A 15,542-nucleotide genomic window follows, 5' to 3' on the forward strand; every position below is an offset into this window, starting at 1 on the left:
GTGTCCTTACCTCCAAAATGAGTTTCTTTAGACAACAAATAGATGGCTAAAGTTTTAATCCATTCTATTGGTTTATGTCTTTTAATTGGGAAGTTCAGTCTATTAACATTCAGTGTTACTAGTATAAAGGCATTACTTACTCCATCCATTTTATCCTATGGCTTTCTGTTGTCATATCTTAATATTGTCTGTCTTTTAACTCTTTCATCTTATGTTCCTCAGTTCTACACCCTTCTCCAGGGCTTTCTCTCTTGTCTTTTCCTATCAGGCTGTAACACATCCTTTAATATCTCTTTTAGATTTGGTCTCTTGGTAACAACTCTCTCAGTTTTTGTCTGTAAAGACTTTAAACTTGCCTTCATTTCTGAAGGATAGTTTTGCCAGATAAAGAGTTCTTGGCTGGCAGTGTTTCTTTTTCAGTATCTTAAATATATTGTACCACTGCCTTCTCACCTCCATGGTTTCTGAAGAAAGGCTGGCACTTAGCCTTATTAAGTCTCCCTTGGAAGTAATACATTGCTTTTCTCTTGCTGCTCTCAAAACCCTATCTTCAGCTTTTGAAATCTGAATGGTAAATGTGTTGTAGTAGGTCTACTAGAATTTATTCTGTTTAGGGTATGTCATCCTTGAATATTAATATTCATGTCTTTCATAAGAGTTGGAAAATTTTCAGTCAATAGTTCCTCAAATATTCTTTCTACCCTTTTTCTTTCCTCTTTTCCTTCTGGGTCACCTGCGACACATATGTTTGTGTGTTTCATGTTGTCAGTCAGATCCCGTGAGACTCTGTTAAATTTTTTGCTTTCTTTGTCGCTTCTCCTATATTTTCAATTTCAAATATCCTATCTTCTAATTCACTTATTCTCCTAACATTTCAAATCTGCTGTTATATGCCTCTAATGTATTTTTTTTATTCATTCCACCCCCCCCCCCTTGCGGCTTGCTTGCTGTCTGCTCTCTGTGTCCATTCACTGCACGCTCTTCTGCATTTTTGCTTGTCTTCCTTTCTGTTGCATCACCTTGCTGAGTCAGCTCTCTGCAGCACTTGTGGGCTGGTTGCTCTCTGCAGCATGTGGGTGAGCCTGCCTTCACAAGAAGGCTCCAGGATGCAAACCCAGGGCCTCCCATATGGTAGGCAGGAGCCCAACTTATTGAGCCACAGCCACTTCCCCCTCTAATGTATTTTTTTAAAGATGTATTTATTTATTTAATCCCCCCCCCCCCGTTTGTCTGTTCTCTGTGTCTATTTGCTGTGTCTTGTTTCTTTGTCCGCTTCTGTTGTCGTCAGCAGCATAGGAAGTGTGGGCAGCGCCATTCCTGGGCAGGCTGCACTTTCTTTTGCTCTGGGCGCCTCTCCTTATGGGGGGCACACTCCCTGCGCGTGGGGCTCCCCTACGCGGGGACACCACTGTGTGGCACGGCACTCCTTGCATGCATCAGCACTGCTTATGGGTCAGCTCCACATAGGTCAAGGAGGCCCGGGGTTTGAACCACGGACCTCCCATGTGGTAGACGGACGCCCTAACCACTGGGCCAAGTCCGTTTCCCTCTAATGTATTTTTAATCTCATTCATTGTGTCTTTAATTCCCATAGGCTCTGTTATTTTTTTTTCAGGCTTTCAAATTGTTCTTTATTTTCACACAGTGTCACCTTAATATCCTTTATCTCTTTAGTCATATTTTCCTTTATCTCCTTAAATTGATTAAGGAGGCTTGTTAAAACATCATTTATTAGTTGTCTTAAATCCTGGGTCTCAACTAATTCTTGGCTTGTTCCTTTGAGTGGGCCATATTTTCTTCTTAGTGTAGGTTGTTATCTTTTGTTGATACCGAGGCATCTGCTTAGGTTGATGATTTTGCTCTGTTTATCAATTTCTCTCTCTTGCCTAGTGGTTTTATTTCACAACTCTGCTTGATTTTTAGTTTATTTTCTCAAAAACTTTAATATTGTCCTGTTAAATAGTTGTGGCAGTTTGAGATTATGAATTCCAAAAAGAGAGATTACATTTGTAAACTAGTCTGTTTCTCTGGATATGATACCCTTAGATTGTATTAGATTCAGCTGAGATGTCTTTGATTAAATTATGTTAAGATCAGGGCTTTGATCTGACCACTTCAGTAGAGTGTAACAGTCCCCATCCTATTGTTGGGCTATATAAATGGATATTCACTCAAGGAGAACATGGAAGCACATATACGGAAAAAAAGAGGAAGGAAGCTCCATAGGCATGGAAGAGGATCCTGCAGCCCCAGGAAGAGAGATGAGCTATTTGCTTGATAGTTTGCAGCTGAGGAGAACAGAGAAGCTGAGCCCTATGCCAGCCTATAGCTGAAACTGGAAGAAGCTGGGCCCATGGAGCCTTAAGAGGAAAGAGGAAGGCTGATCTTCACAAATATCACCTGCCATCTTTCATCAACAAGTGGCAACAGACTTTGGGTGAGAAAATACCTCTTATGGTAACTTGAGTTGGACTCTTTAGGGCCTTATACTTGTAAGCTTTTATACCAAATAAATACTCTTTATAAAAACCAACAGATTTCAGCACCCCTTTGGCTGACTAATACAGTAGTCAAAATGTAGCAGGGAGCCACTAATGGGGCTTCTGTACCTGGGAAAGAATCAGGAGAGACCAGACTGTCTTCCTTCACTTTCCCACCTAGCCAGCAAGTGGTGCTCCTCAGCAAACCCTTCCACAGAGACGAATCCCTCAATCTCCACAACCCACAACCTCTTCTGAGCTAGCAAATTATGGTAGTTACATTCACTGAAGAGAAACCAGTCAGACCTCCGCTGCACTCTCCCTCTTTCCTGGGAGGAATCTTTCCTTTCCCCTCTCCATTGACTGCTCAGCTGGAGGTTTTGCTGAGACTATTCACCTCAGGGTGGAGGATGATGGCATTCCCAACTGCAGGGATGTCAACTCACAGTTTTCCCTTTGGCCTCTCCGTCTCTGCATCCCCGGTCCCTCTTGGATGATGCGTGCAGCACTTTCCTGGCCCACAGCGGTCTCCTAAGAGACTCCCTCAGACTACTTCTATGCCTTCTCTCCTATTTTGCAAAAGAGCTGCAACCTTCCTGAACTATTTCAATGCCATCTTCTGATATTTGTCCGGGTATGCAAGTGTGGTTCAACATAAGAAAATCAGTAAGTGTAATAGCCACATTAATAACTTGAAGAAGAAAAATCACATGATGATTGCAATTGATACAGAAAAGGCATTTGACAAAATACAACATCCTTTCTTGATAAAAATGCTCTGAAAGATAAAAGGAAACTTTCTCAATGTGATGAAATACATATAGGAGAACCCACAGCTAACAGTGTACTTAATGCTGAAAGATTGAAAACTTTCTCACTAACATCAGGAACAAGAGAAGGATGCCCACTCTCCCCAGTTATGCAATATTTGTCCTAGAAGCTCTAGATAGAGCAATTAGGCAAGAAAAAGAAATAAAAGGCACCCAAATAGAAAAGGAAGAAGTAAATCTTTTGCTATTTGCTAATGATATGATCTTATACTTAGAAATCCCAAAAAATCCACAACAGAACTATAAGAACTTTCAGTAATGTGGTGGATGCAAAATTAATATGCAAAAATCAATAGCATTTCTATACATTCCCAATGAGCAATCTGAAGAGGAAGTCAGAAAAAAAAATCCATTTATAATTGCAACTAAAAGAATCAAATATTTAGGAATAAATTTAACCAAAGACATAAAGGACCTGTATTCAGAAAACCATAAAAACATTGCTAAAAGAAACCTATGATAATCTAAATAAATGGAAGAACATTCCATGTTCATGGGATGGAAGACTAATATCATTAAGATGTTCATTCTATCCAAACTGATCTACAGATTTAATCTCAACAAAAACTCCAATATCCTTCTTTGTAGAATTGGAAAAGCAATTATTAAATTTATCTGGAAAGGTCTCCTGAACGGCCAAAATATCTTTAAAAAGAAGAATGAAGTTGAAGGACTCTCACTTCCAGACTTTAAACATATTATCTAGCTACAGTGGTAAAAATAGCATTGTACTGGCATAAAGACAGACAGATTGACCAATGGAATCAAATCAAGAATTTGAAAATAGACCCTCACATCTTTGGTCAAGTGGTTTTTGACAAGGTTATCAAACTAAGCTGGGTCAGAATAGCTTTTTCAAAAAATGGTGATGGGTAAACTGGATATCCACATCTAAAAGAAAGAAAGAGGACTCTTATCTCACACCTTATACAAAAATTAATTCAAAATGGATCAAGGACCTAAATATAAAAACTAGAAATATAAAACTCTTAAAAGAAAATGTAGGGAAACATCTTCAAGATCTTGTGCAGGATGGTGGTTTCTTGTACCTTACACTCAAAGCATGAGCAATAAAAGAAAAAATAGATAAATGGTACTGCCTTGAAATTAAATACTTTTTTCCTTCAAAAGACTTTGTTAAGAAAATAAAAAGGCTGTCTACTCAATGGGAAAAAATCTTCAGAAACCATATATCTGATAAGTGATCGATCTCTGTGCTATATAAAGAGATCACACAACTTAATGATAAAAAGACAAGCAACCCCATTAAAAAATGGGCAAAAGAACTGAACAGACATTTTCCCGAAGTAGAAATACAAATGGTCAAAAGACACATGAAAAGATATTCAACATCATTAGCTACTAGGGAAATGCAGGTTGAAACTACAGTGAGGGGAATGGATGTGGCTCAAGCAGTTGAGCATCCGCCTCCCACATGGAAAGTTCCAGGTTTGGTTCCTGGTGCCTTCTGAAAAAACAAAAACAAACAACAAGCAAAATAAACCAAAAAAAAACAACTCAGGGAAGCAGATGTGGTTCAGTGCTTGAGCAGCAGCTTCTTACATACGAGGTCCTGGGTTCAATCTCCAGCCCTAGGTACTTCAAAAAAATAAAATAAAATAAGAAACTACAATGAGATATCTCACATCTCACACCATACAGAATGTCATCATTAAAAGAAGAGAAAACTTCAAGTGCTGGAGAGGATGTGGAGAAATCGAACACTCCTTCACTACTGGTAGGACTGTAAAATGGTACAACCTTTGTGGAAGATAATCTGATGGTTCCTCAGGAAACCAACATGAAACTGCCATACGACCCAGCAATCCCACCATTAGGAATATATTCAGAAGAACTGAAAAGAAGGATGTGAACAGATATTTGTACACTGATGTTCATAGCAGCATTATTCACAATGGCTAAAAGATGGAAACAACCCAGGTGCCCATCCACCCACGAATGGATAAACAAGGTGTGGATAAACAATGGATTATTACTCAGCTGTAAGAAGAAATTAATAGGGGAAGTACATGACAACATGGAGGAATCTTGAGGATATTAGGCTGAGTGAAATAAGCCAATATTTGTCCTTTTGTGTCAGCAAAAAGATAAATATTGTATAGTCTCACTGATAAGAACTAAATACAATGAGTAGACTTATGGAGTTGGACTATTAAGTGTAGTTTGGTGGGAGTAGAATGTGGGATGAGAAGGTGGAGAAGATGCGTGACTTATATAGAATGTTCAATTAGGTCAAATGTAAATATATAGTAAATGGTTGTACTTGATGGTGATACATTATAATGAATGTAACAAACACTGGTGATTTATGGATGTGATTGTGGCTGAAAGAGTAGGAAGATTAGTTGGAGGACAGCTAAAGGATAATATTGGGAATGTATAATAATGATTTTGGAGGTAGATGAGGATTGTGGTTAATAGTATTAATATAGGAATGTTCTACTACGAGGTGTTAAGAATGTGATGATACATGGGAAAAATAAAACTAATGTAAGTTATGGATTGTAGTTAACAACAACACTGTAATGTTTTTGTAACAAAAGCAAAGCCAGCTCAATATTAATTAACAAGGTTAAAAAAAGAATATGGGGGAAGCAGACTTGGCCCAATGGATAGGGCGTCCGCCTACCATATGCGAGGTCCGCGGTTCACACCCCAGGCCTCCTTGACCCATGTGGAGTTGGCCCATGCACAGTGCTGATGCACACAAGGAGTGCTGTGCCACACAGGGGTGTTCCCCACATAGGGGAACCCCACGTGCAAGGAGTGTGCCCTGTAAGGACAGTGGCCCAGCGTGAAAGAAAAGTGCAGCCTGCCCAAGAATGGCGCCACACACACAGAGAACTGACACAACAAGATGATGCAACAAAAAGAAATACAGATTCCCAGTGCCGCTGATAAGGATAGAAGCAGTCACAGAAGAACACACAGCAAATGGACACAGAGAGCAGACAACTTGGGGGGGAGGGGGAGGGGAGAGAAATAAATAAAAAATAAATCTTTAAAAAAAAAAAGAGTATGGGGTTTGGTTTTATGAGATATGAATACAATCAAGAAGTTTTTCTTTCTTTTTTTTAATTAACATTGAGACCTTGACTATTTCATTTAACTAACTTGTGTTCATCTCTGTATCTTTCTGAGCACTAAAGGAACAACTAAAGTAGCATTTGGGATTAGATGAGATAAAAGTTCCTGAAAAAGAACTTTTTAGGAGTAGTGTTTCCATAATTTGTTGAGCTGCCTTTTTCTTTTATTTTTGTGATTTTGAAATAAAGTTGTTAATAAAATACAATAAAAAAGAAAGAAAAAATAAAATTTTATGTTATTAGTATAGAAAAATGCAAGTGCACACATTTATTTAGTAAATTTTCCAAACTATTTTTGCCAAGATTGTTTTCCTTGTCATGTGTGGCCACTGAAGTCTCTATTTCATTATCTCAGTGTAAGCCAGTGATCTGACAGAGATTTCCTTAAATGCCAAAATTCTGCTGCCCTTTTTTCATTAAGTAGTCCTACAGTTGCTGTAAATTTTGGATTAGATTCCAGAGCTCAAAAGAAAAAGCTTTTTGTCAGTCTTTGCCAGATTATGTTTATTTCAGTGGAAGGACTGATTCCTTAAACAGTATACTCCACCATTTTCCATGACATCACTTCTGCCTTCTCATTTGATCTGCCTTCCCATTTGATATATGCTTTCTTTGATGTTAATTTTGTTGTGGGTTGAATGGTATCCTCCAGTACCTCACAATATGACATCATTTGGAAAAAGGTTTGTTGGAGCTGTAATTAGTTAAGATGAGATCATACAGAAGTAGGGTGGGCCCTTAATTAATATGACCAATGTCCATATAAAAAGAGAGGAAACACAGGGGAGAAGGCCATATGAAGACAGAAGTAGAAAATATGAGTTGCTGCATGCCAAGTATTGCTAGCTACCACCAAAAGCTAGGAAGACGCAAGAACAGTCTTCCCTAGAGTCATTGGAGAGAACATAGCCCTGCTGACAACTCAGTTTCAGACACTACCCTTTAGAAGTATGAGAGAATAAACTGTCATTCTTTTAAGTCAACAAGTTTGTGATAATTTATTACAGCAGCCATAGGAAACTCATGCTGTATATTTTATTTTTACCCTTTTGATCAGTATTTCTGTTTCCTGGGGCTTGGAGAATGAGAAAAGGTCAAAAGTATACAACAAAATATCATTTTTGTTTTATGGGTTTTTTTTTTAATGGTTGGCCCTTTCTATCTTAACAACCTATCAATACAATGTATTAGTCATGCATGTTGTCTTACCACCTCCCACTGATTAAATTGTTAATTAATTATTTTCTTTATATAAGATAAGGTCAAAATAGTAAAATGAATCTCAATTTTTATAATTTATAGTCATAAATAATGCTAAGTTAAAATTTATATTGGTATTTAATTTTTTTCTGTTCATTTTCTCTGCTCTGCTTTTATTTCAGTATTCGTATTTACCTTTTACCACTGGGCATGGGCGTAGAAATTTTCATTATTTGGTAGGTAAGTTATATTTGTATTTAAATTATTGTAATTTTCAAATTTTTTACAATGAAACTGGGAATATAGACTGAGAACATTATAAAGACTTTCTTTCAAAAAGTAAATTCTATGATGTTTTATGATTATTGGAATTACAGGAATTACAACTTCAATGAGCAATTAAGCAAAGCAAAATAGAGGTGGCCTTAAAAACTGGAAATTTAGGTAATATTATTTGACATTTATTATAATATTAATAAACTATTACATTTGTTTATCTGTGTTTCCAAATTGTGTGTGCACCCTATAGATTTATCTAGTGAAGTGGTTTTTCTAATTTGTCTCATCATTATGATAATATATTCAACATATCAACGTATCAATAAACTCAAAGATGATAACCAAACTGTACAACCAGTATAGCATGGGCATGAATCAGCTAAATCAGACAATTCTGTTGGAGCTGAGTTCTAGAGGCCCCTTGCTGTGCCATATTGGGGTTACAGGGAAGAGTGATTACAAAGGGAATCAAGATACCCAGAGCAATGCATGTGAGGTGGGCACTAGAATGTCTTGAGGTAGCAGCTTTTTGTCAATTAATGCAAAAGTATTTTAATATTTTAATAATTAGAACAGTTATAGCTGCATAGTGACTGAATATCCACCCAGAGGAGATTGCAATAATTTAATTAAAATGAAGAGAAAATAGGAAGATAGCTAGAAGGAAAGATGACCAAGTAAGCACATTTCTTTGTAAAATGCAAGTATCCTTGACTTATTGGAAGTGTTCTCCAATTAAGGACTTATGAGGAAAGTATAAGATGAAAGTGCAAATGTGAAGTATGTTTTTAGAATAAAGTTCTCCAAAATGGAAATTTGACCCACCTCAAATAGTAGAATGTGGTAAAATGAAAGATTTTACCATGATTAGAATTTAAAGCTTTAGTCATATATGTATTTATATGTCTGTTCTATACAATACTAATAGTTCTAAGAACACATATTGGGGTACAGGAAGTTATTTTGGAACATAAGGTATTAATGCCAAAAACTAATACTTTAAATGCCAGAAACATTTAAAGTACTCCTAAATTATTATTTATTTTAGAAGAAAAAGTGACCATTTGAAATAACATTCCGGAATAATGAGACATCTTAGAGATAAGGACAGTTGGGTACCCATAATTTGATAACTACAAACCTTTGGATCCTATGGATATAGCCTATAGATTCTTCAAATCATGGAGAAACTTTTGGAGTAAATCTGATGGAATAGCAAATTCTTTATTCTATTATTTACAACTACTCCTCAGAGAGGGGAAATTATTCTATCAAGTAACAAGCAAGTACTAATGTGGAGATGACCTGGGCTCTCATGCCTGTTTTGCCGTTAACTATCTCCGTGACCTTAGACAAATCACTTGCCTTATAAAAGTCTCAATTTCCCCATTTTAAAATTGAAGAATGGAATTAGATAATAAGAATAAATATTTCAATAGTTCTTTGCAGTTGCCTTATATTGCCTTGTTTAAATCTTGATAACTTTTCACATATATTAAGTAATTTAATCTTTATACAACCCTGTAAGGTTGATACTATTATCCTGGTTTTATAGTTGAGGCAAATGAGGCATGGAAAGCTGAGTACTTTGAAAATTCTACAAAAGAAGACTGAAATAAACCAGGGTCAATCTCCTCTGAAGAGTGAGAAGGCTTTGTAAGCAATGTCAAATGAGACACTGGGCTGAAAAGAACATCTAAGGAATATAGGGAAAAAAAAGATAAAAAGTAAATGCTTATGGGGTTAAATGGGGCTTATTTTCTTATTGCCCACACTGACTTGCTCTTGAACAGATCATTAACTTTTCTGAACCTCAGTGTTTTCATCTTTAAAATGAGAGAGGCAGTTTCAAGAACTGTTGGGTCTCTTATTGCTCTAAACTTCTGTATTTCTAAATTTATATCTGAACAGAGCCTTTTAAATAAACTCCTTAAATAAGATTCCTAAATATATGATTAGAGTAGATTTGTTAAACTTCCCACTATACTTTCAATATGCTTCTGCAGACCTATCTTCTATAATGAACCCAATAGCTTTTGTAAATATATTATATAAAACGAAATACAATGCATTAAGTTAATAGGACTTACGTAGCACTCTTATTGAACTCCTTGAATTATCATTGCCTATAAGCAAATCAGAGGTATGTGCTTAGCCCAGTTCTTTGAGATCCTCTGGTCCCTGAAATTTATACTCAAATACTTTAGTCTGGCATTACATGGAAGATCATGGTTGTTCCATTTGCAACTTTATAAATCTTTTAGTTTATTTCATAAGACTCCTCTCTGGGTCATGAATTGAATTCTTGAGTAAGAGTTGGGTAGGTATAGCGAATGTGTAATGTCAGATTACCTATAGCAAATGTGCTATAGGATAGTCTATTAATAAATGAGGTAGCTCCAAAAAAGATGAATAAAAGCAATATTTTAAGTGTCTAGTGAATCATAGCTTTGGATAATGTGCATAACCTTTAACAGATACAAAAACAGAAAATGAAACTATGGACCAAAGTAGACTTATTATTATTCTAGTAATGGAAGAACTTGTAACATTGATATAAAGACAGTGGTCACCAGAGGTTCTGAGAGGAAGGAGAGGGAAGTATAGGTGTAACATGGGGCATTTTGGAGACATTGGAATAGTTCAGCATGATATTGCAATAATGGATACAGGCTATTATGCATTTTGTCAAAACCTATAAAATTGTTTGGAGCAAAGTATAAACCATAATGTAAACTATAGACCATGGTTAGTAGCAGTGCTTCAATATTTGTTCATTAATTGTTAACAAATGTACCACACTAATGAAAGATGTTATTAATGAGGGGAAATGTGAGAGGAGATGGGGAACATATGGAATACCCTATATTTTCTATGGAACTTTTATGTAATCTAAAACTTCTTTGAAAATAAAGAAAAAAAAAGATGAGGTCATACTGGAATAGAGTGGAACCCTAAACCAAAACCATTTATGTCCTTATATAAAGAGAAGAGAAGGACAAAGGGGAGAATGCTGTGTGATGAATGGGGCAAAAATTGAAGTGCTACAGCACCAAACCAAGGAACACCAAGGATATTCAGCAAACAGAAGAAGCTAGAAGATGCATGGAAGGATTCTCCCTTACAGATTTCAGAGGAAGCAAGGCCCTGTTAACACCTTGATTTTGAACTTTTAGTCTCTGGGATTGTGAGACAATACATTTCCTTTGTGTAAAAAAGAAAGAAAAGTAAAGTGAAAAAAAAGGAAAAACAAGTCAGAACCATGTAGAGAGCGTTAATGAGATTTTTTTCAAACTGGCATTAAGAACCAGATAGAAAAGTAGAAAGATTCAATATATTTACTATAATCTGTCTAAAAGACAATCTTTTATGGACAATACATGTGTATGGATGTACACAGCATGGTGACATTTAATTTTAATCATTTAATGTATGCATATAAACCAAACTGTTGAAAATAAGAGTTATTAGGTAACAGATGCAGGGGAGCAGTGTATAGGGGGTCAGAGCAAAGGGGTTCGTAATGGTGGTAAATACAGTTGTATTATTTATATTCATTTTGTACTTATTGTGTTCCACACACATTGTTAGATGCTGTAGCCCATTAAATGCACACAGCAACACTATGAGGAAGAATCTTCATTCTTTGCCATGTGAGGAAACTGAGGCTGAGAGGCAAAATAATTATCCAAATTTACATGTTAGTTTTTATTATTATTATTTTAATAACCTTTTATTAGAGAAGTTGTAGGTTTACAGAAAAAATCATGCAGAAAATGCAGAGTTCCCATATACTGCCCCCCATCATTAACACTTTGAATTAGTGTGATACCTTTGTTACAATTGATGAAAGAATATTATATTATTAACTATAGTCCATAGTTTATATTAGGATGTATTATTTTTTTCCCATATAACAACCTATTATTAGTGTGCATTAGTGTGGAACATGTACTATAACTCATGAAAGAACATTTTTATAATTGTAATATCAATATAGTCCATCATTTACAGTACGTGTTTTACAATACTGTATTTTCTCTTTTACGTTTCTATTCTAGTAAAATATATGCCCTAAAATTTCACCTTTTAACCACATTCACATATATAATTTGGTGCTGTTAATTACATTTACAATGTTGTGCTACCTTCACCACCATCTATTTTCAAAACTACAATCAACCTAAATAGAAATTCTGTACAATTTAAGCATTAATTCCGCATTTCCTACTCCCATCCCAGCTCCTGGAAATCTGTATTCTAGAGTCCAATTCTATGAGTTTGCCTATTCTATTCATTTCATATCAGTGATATCATATAATATTTGTCCTTTTGTGTCTGGCTTATTTCGCACAACATAATGTCTTCAAGGTTCATCGATGCTGTTGCATGAATCAGAACACCATTCCTTTTTAATGCTGAATAATATTCTATATACATACCACATTTTGTTTATCCATTTAACCTGGGTTGCTTCCATCTTTTGGCAGTTGTGAATATGCTGCTATGATCATGGATGTGCAAACTTCTGTTTGAATCCCTGCTTTCAACTCTTTTCAGTATATACCCAGCAGTGGGATTGTGGGGTCATATGTTAATTCTATACTTAGCTTTCTAAGGAACTTCCAAGCAGGATTCCACAGTGGCTTCACCATTACATTCCCATCATCAATGAATGAGTGCTCATATTTCTCCACATTCTCTCTAACATTTGTAATTTTTAATTTTTTAATAGTAGCCATTATGTGAAATGGTATCTCATTATGGTTTTGATTTGCATTTCCCTAATAGCTAATGATGTTGAAGATCTTTTAATGTGCTTTTTAGTCATTTGTATAGCCTTTTGGGAGAAATGTCTATTCAAGTCTTTTGCAGAGATTATTTGAGTCGGAATAGTCTGGCTCCAGAGCCTGAGCTCTTAACCACTGTTACACAATCATCAGTTAGAGACATGTTTATAAAACATACTTGTCAAATGAGTACTGCCTTATTTATATAATCATTTTTTTTCCATTCTTTTTTGGATTTGTGAATGCAAGATAAGAGCATTGAAGAGAAAAATACAAATAGAAAAGGAAAACTAGTAAGTAGATTGGATATCCTTTAAAAACACTATTAGCATTTTACATTGTTTTGTACTAATATTTACTGATAGTATTCTGCCATCAAGAAAGCATATTCTTTGTTATGAATTTATGAATGTATTATAAATCCATTTTATTATAGATTTATTTATGGTTATTTATCATAAATTTTATAAAGTATTATAAATTATTATAAAGTAAAGAAATATAACATTAACTTTAGCAGGCCACACTAGTTCTTTGCCTCTGCCTCCTAAAAATGTAGCTATTGGTTGTTATTTTGAAATAAACTTTTAAAAATAAAAAAAATGTAGCTCTTGTTTAACAGACAAAACCACAATGGAAACAGGAAAGTTGGACTATCTCTGCCCATAGATTGTGATATGAATAACCCAAAGATGTCATTCTCTCATCCCAATTGCCTATTAATATTTGAGATTAGCTATTTGAATTCCATTAATTGCATCTTGAAATTTTTTCATTGTTCAAAAATCAATAGTCTAAATGCCACGCCAGGCTAATGGCAGTAAATTTTTCAGAACGGAACAAGGGCTGCATAGCTTGGGATGAGTATTGGGCAAGAAAAACATAATGAGATGAAAGATAATAAGAGGAAGAAAACTTTGGTCTACTTCATATTTTTGCATTTGATAAGCAAGAATACCATGCTCATACAGGAAGAAAGATTCTAAGCCTTAAAAGAAGTGTGAGAGTTTTCCTTGCAATTTATTTTCCCTTGCAATTTTCAATTTGCACTCCTTAATCAAAGGCATTGAGACCTCATACTCTTTGTAGAGAGCAGGACTGTATATACATGTTTCTTAGACTCTGTACAAAAGGGTTTAGTTACTTTAAAGATAGCTATCCCAAATTTTCCAAGGCATTACTATTTCTAAAAGTCCAGTTATCCCAGTAAGCCCTTAAAATGCCCTGGAAAATTTAATATATTTAGTGTCAAACAACTTCCATACTGGTGTATGTGTCTTAAAGTAGCACAAATTCCATCTGATTACACGGCCTAAGCTTTTATTTAGGGGAAAAAAAAAAAGTATTAACAGTCTCCAAATGGTATGTACAAGGTATCATGTTGCAAAAGAAATACAAAATTTCAAACCAGGATACTTGGACTTTGGCATAGTCTCTTCACTTATTAGCTAGAGATTATATGCAGACTAATTATTTCAAAATGCTTTTACTGAACACCTGCTATCTGTCGGGTATCATACTAGTTGATATTTAATGAGATATACTATATGATGGGCACCATGTTAAACTTTTTCTGTACATTATTTTATTTAATCCTCACAACAACGTAGGTATTGTTATTATTTACATTTTGCAGATGAGGAAAATGAGGCTCAGTAAGGTTAAATAACTTGCACAAGGTTATGCAGTTAGTAGGGGAGTTGGGATTTGATCCTAGGCTCATATGTTTATCTACTCTTTCCTGCCTCCCTGACCTTGAGAAACTAAAAATATGCTAGTGAATGTAACTGACAGATAAGTAAGCAGGGGATTATAAAACATTTATACAAGATGAATGTACAGGAGGCCTTGGTAGCATCCTATGAAGGATGTGATTAACAAGGACCTGGAACAAGAGTATGAGGTTAGACATGGATAATTATAGGTTTTCTTTAACCAAAAGGGATTATTCAATGAGAAAATATATGTAAAGTATTGTCCAATGCCTTGCACATACAACTTGTGTTTTGTTGGTTGAATTGATCTGACACTTTCCAGCAATGGCCTTCCAGCAGAAGCTTTACAACAGGGCCATTCAAGAAATTCATAATGTGATAGAATCAATGAGATAGAAAACTGGAGATTATGTCCACACGACTGCAAAAATGTTTTGACAAAGATAAATTTTATCAGAAATACACAGCCCTAAGACTCTCTGGAGGACCCACTTAGAAACTCTAAACACAGCACAAACCTGTCTAAATGCTTTTTTTTTTTTAACTTTTCATCAGATTTTTTTGGTAAATTTTAAATTTAGTATGGATGATTTTAATTATTTTTAAAAAGCACATAGATGCCCAAGATTGAGCTTAGTTCTATTGACCACAATATTTGGGGGTTGGGACCAGGCTTTTGAAAGGTTAAACTAGTGATCAGTCATGTTTAGGGACCACCCCTTAATACCACTCAAAGGGTACTTACTACTTCATTAAAGTGTACTCTTAGATTATAATTTTAATACCCCTAAAGGAAGAGGAGGATATCTTATACATCTGTTTTCTCTACAGTTCTCAGCTCAGAAATGATCCCCCATAAATATTTGTTGTTGAGGGTAATACAGAGTATAATTCTACTTTTAATATAGTTCATTCCAGTGTAGGAAGGTCTTTAGAAATAAATTTAATATAACAGAATTATGGGGCAACTAAAAATGATCACTTTTAGGAGTTTCCAAAGGTCAACAAGTGCCAACAATAGATACTCTCACCAACATTTCTATTTTAAAGACCATAGGTATAGTTAGACAGCAAAGGATAAGGTTGAAGTCCAAACCATAGGCTGTAAAATTAGAGGTAAGTCAGATTTCATCTTCTACAT

At 35.3% G+C, this 15,542-nt stretch overlaps 1 protein-coding gene across 2 annotated transcripts in view; it reads left to right on the forward strand.

Annotated features, from left to right (window-relative positions):
* C2CD6 (C2 calcium dependent domain containing 6) overlaps nt 1-15,542 on the forward strand; it is a 259,407-nt gene that overhangs the window by 206,092 nt on the left and 37,773 nt on the right. For both annotated transcript variants that reach the window (XM_058300370.2, XM_058300371.1), the window contains exons 14-15: nt 7,800-7,857; nt 12,936-12,979. In XM_058300370.2, coding sequence (XP_058156353.1) covers nt 7,800-7,857; nt 12,936-12,979 — 102 coding nt within the window. The remainder of the gene's footprint in view (nt 1-7,799; nt 7,858-12,935; nt 12,980-15,542) is intronic.

Source organism: Dasypus novemcinctus, chromosome 7, assembly GCF_030445035.2.
Source record: "Dasypus novemcinctus isolate mDasNov1 chromosome 7, mDasNov1.1.hap2, whole genome shotgun sequence".
NCBI classification, from domain to species: Eukaryota; Metazoa; Chordata; class Mammalia; order Cingulata; family Dasypodidae; genus Dasypus; species Dasypus novemcinctus.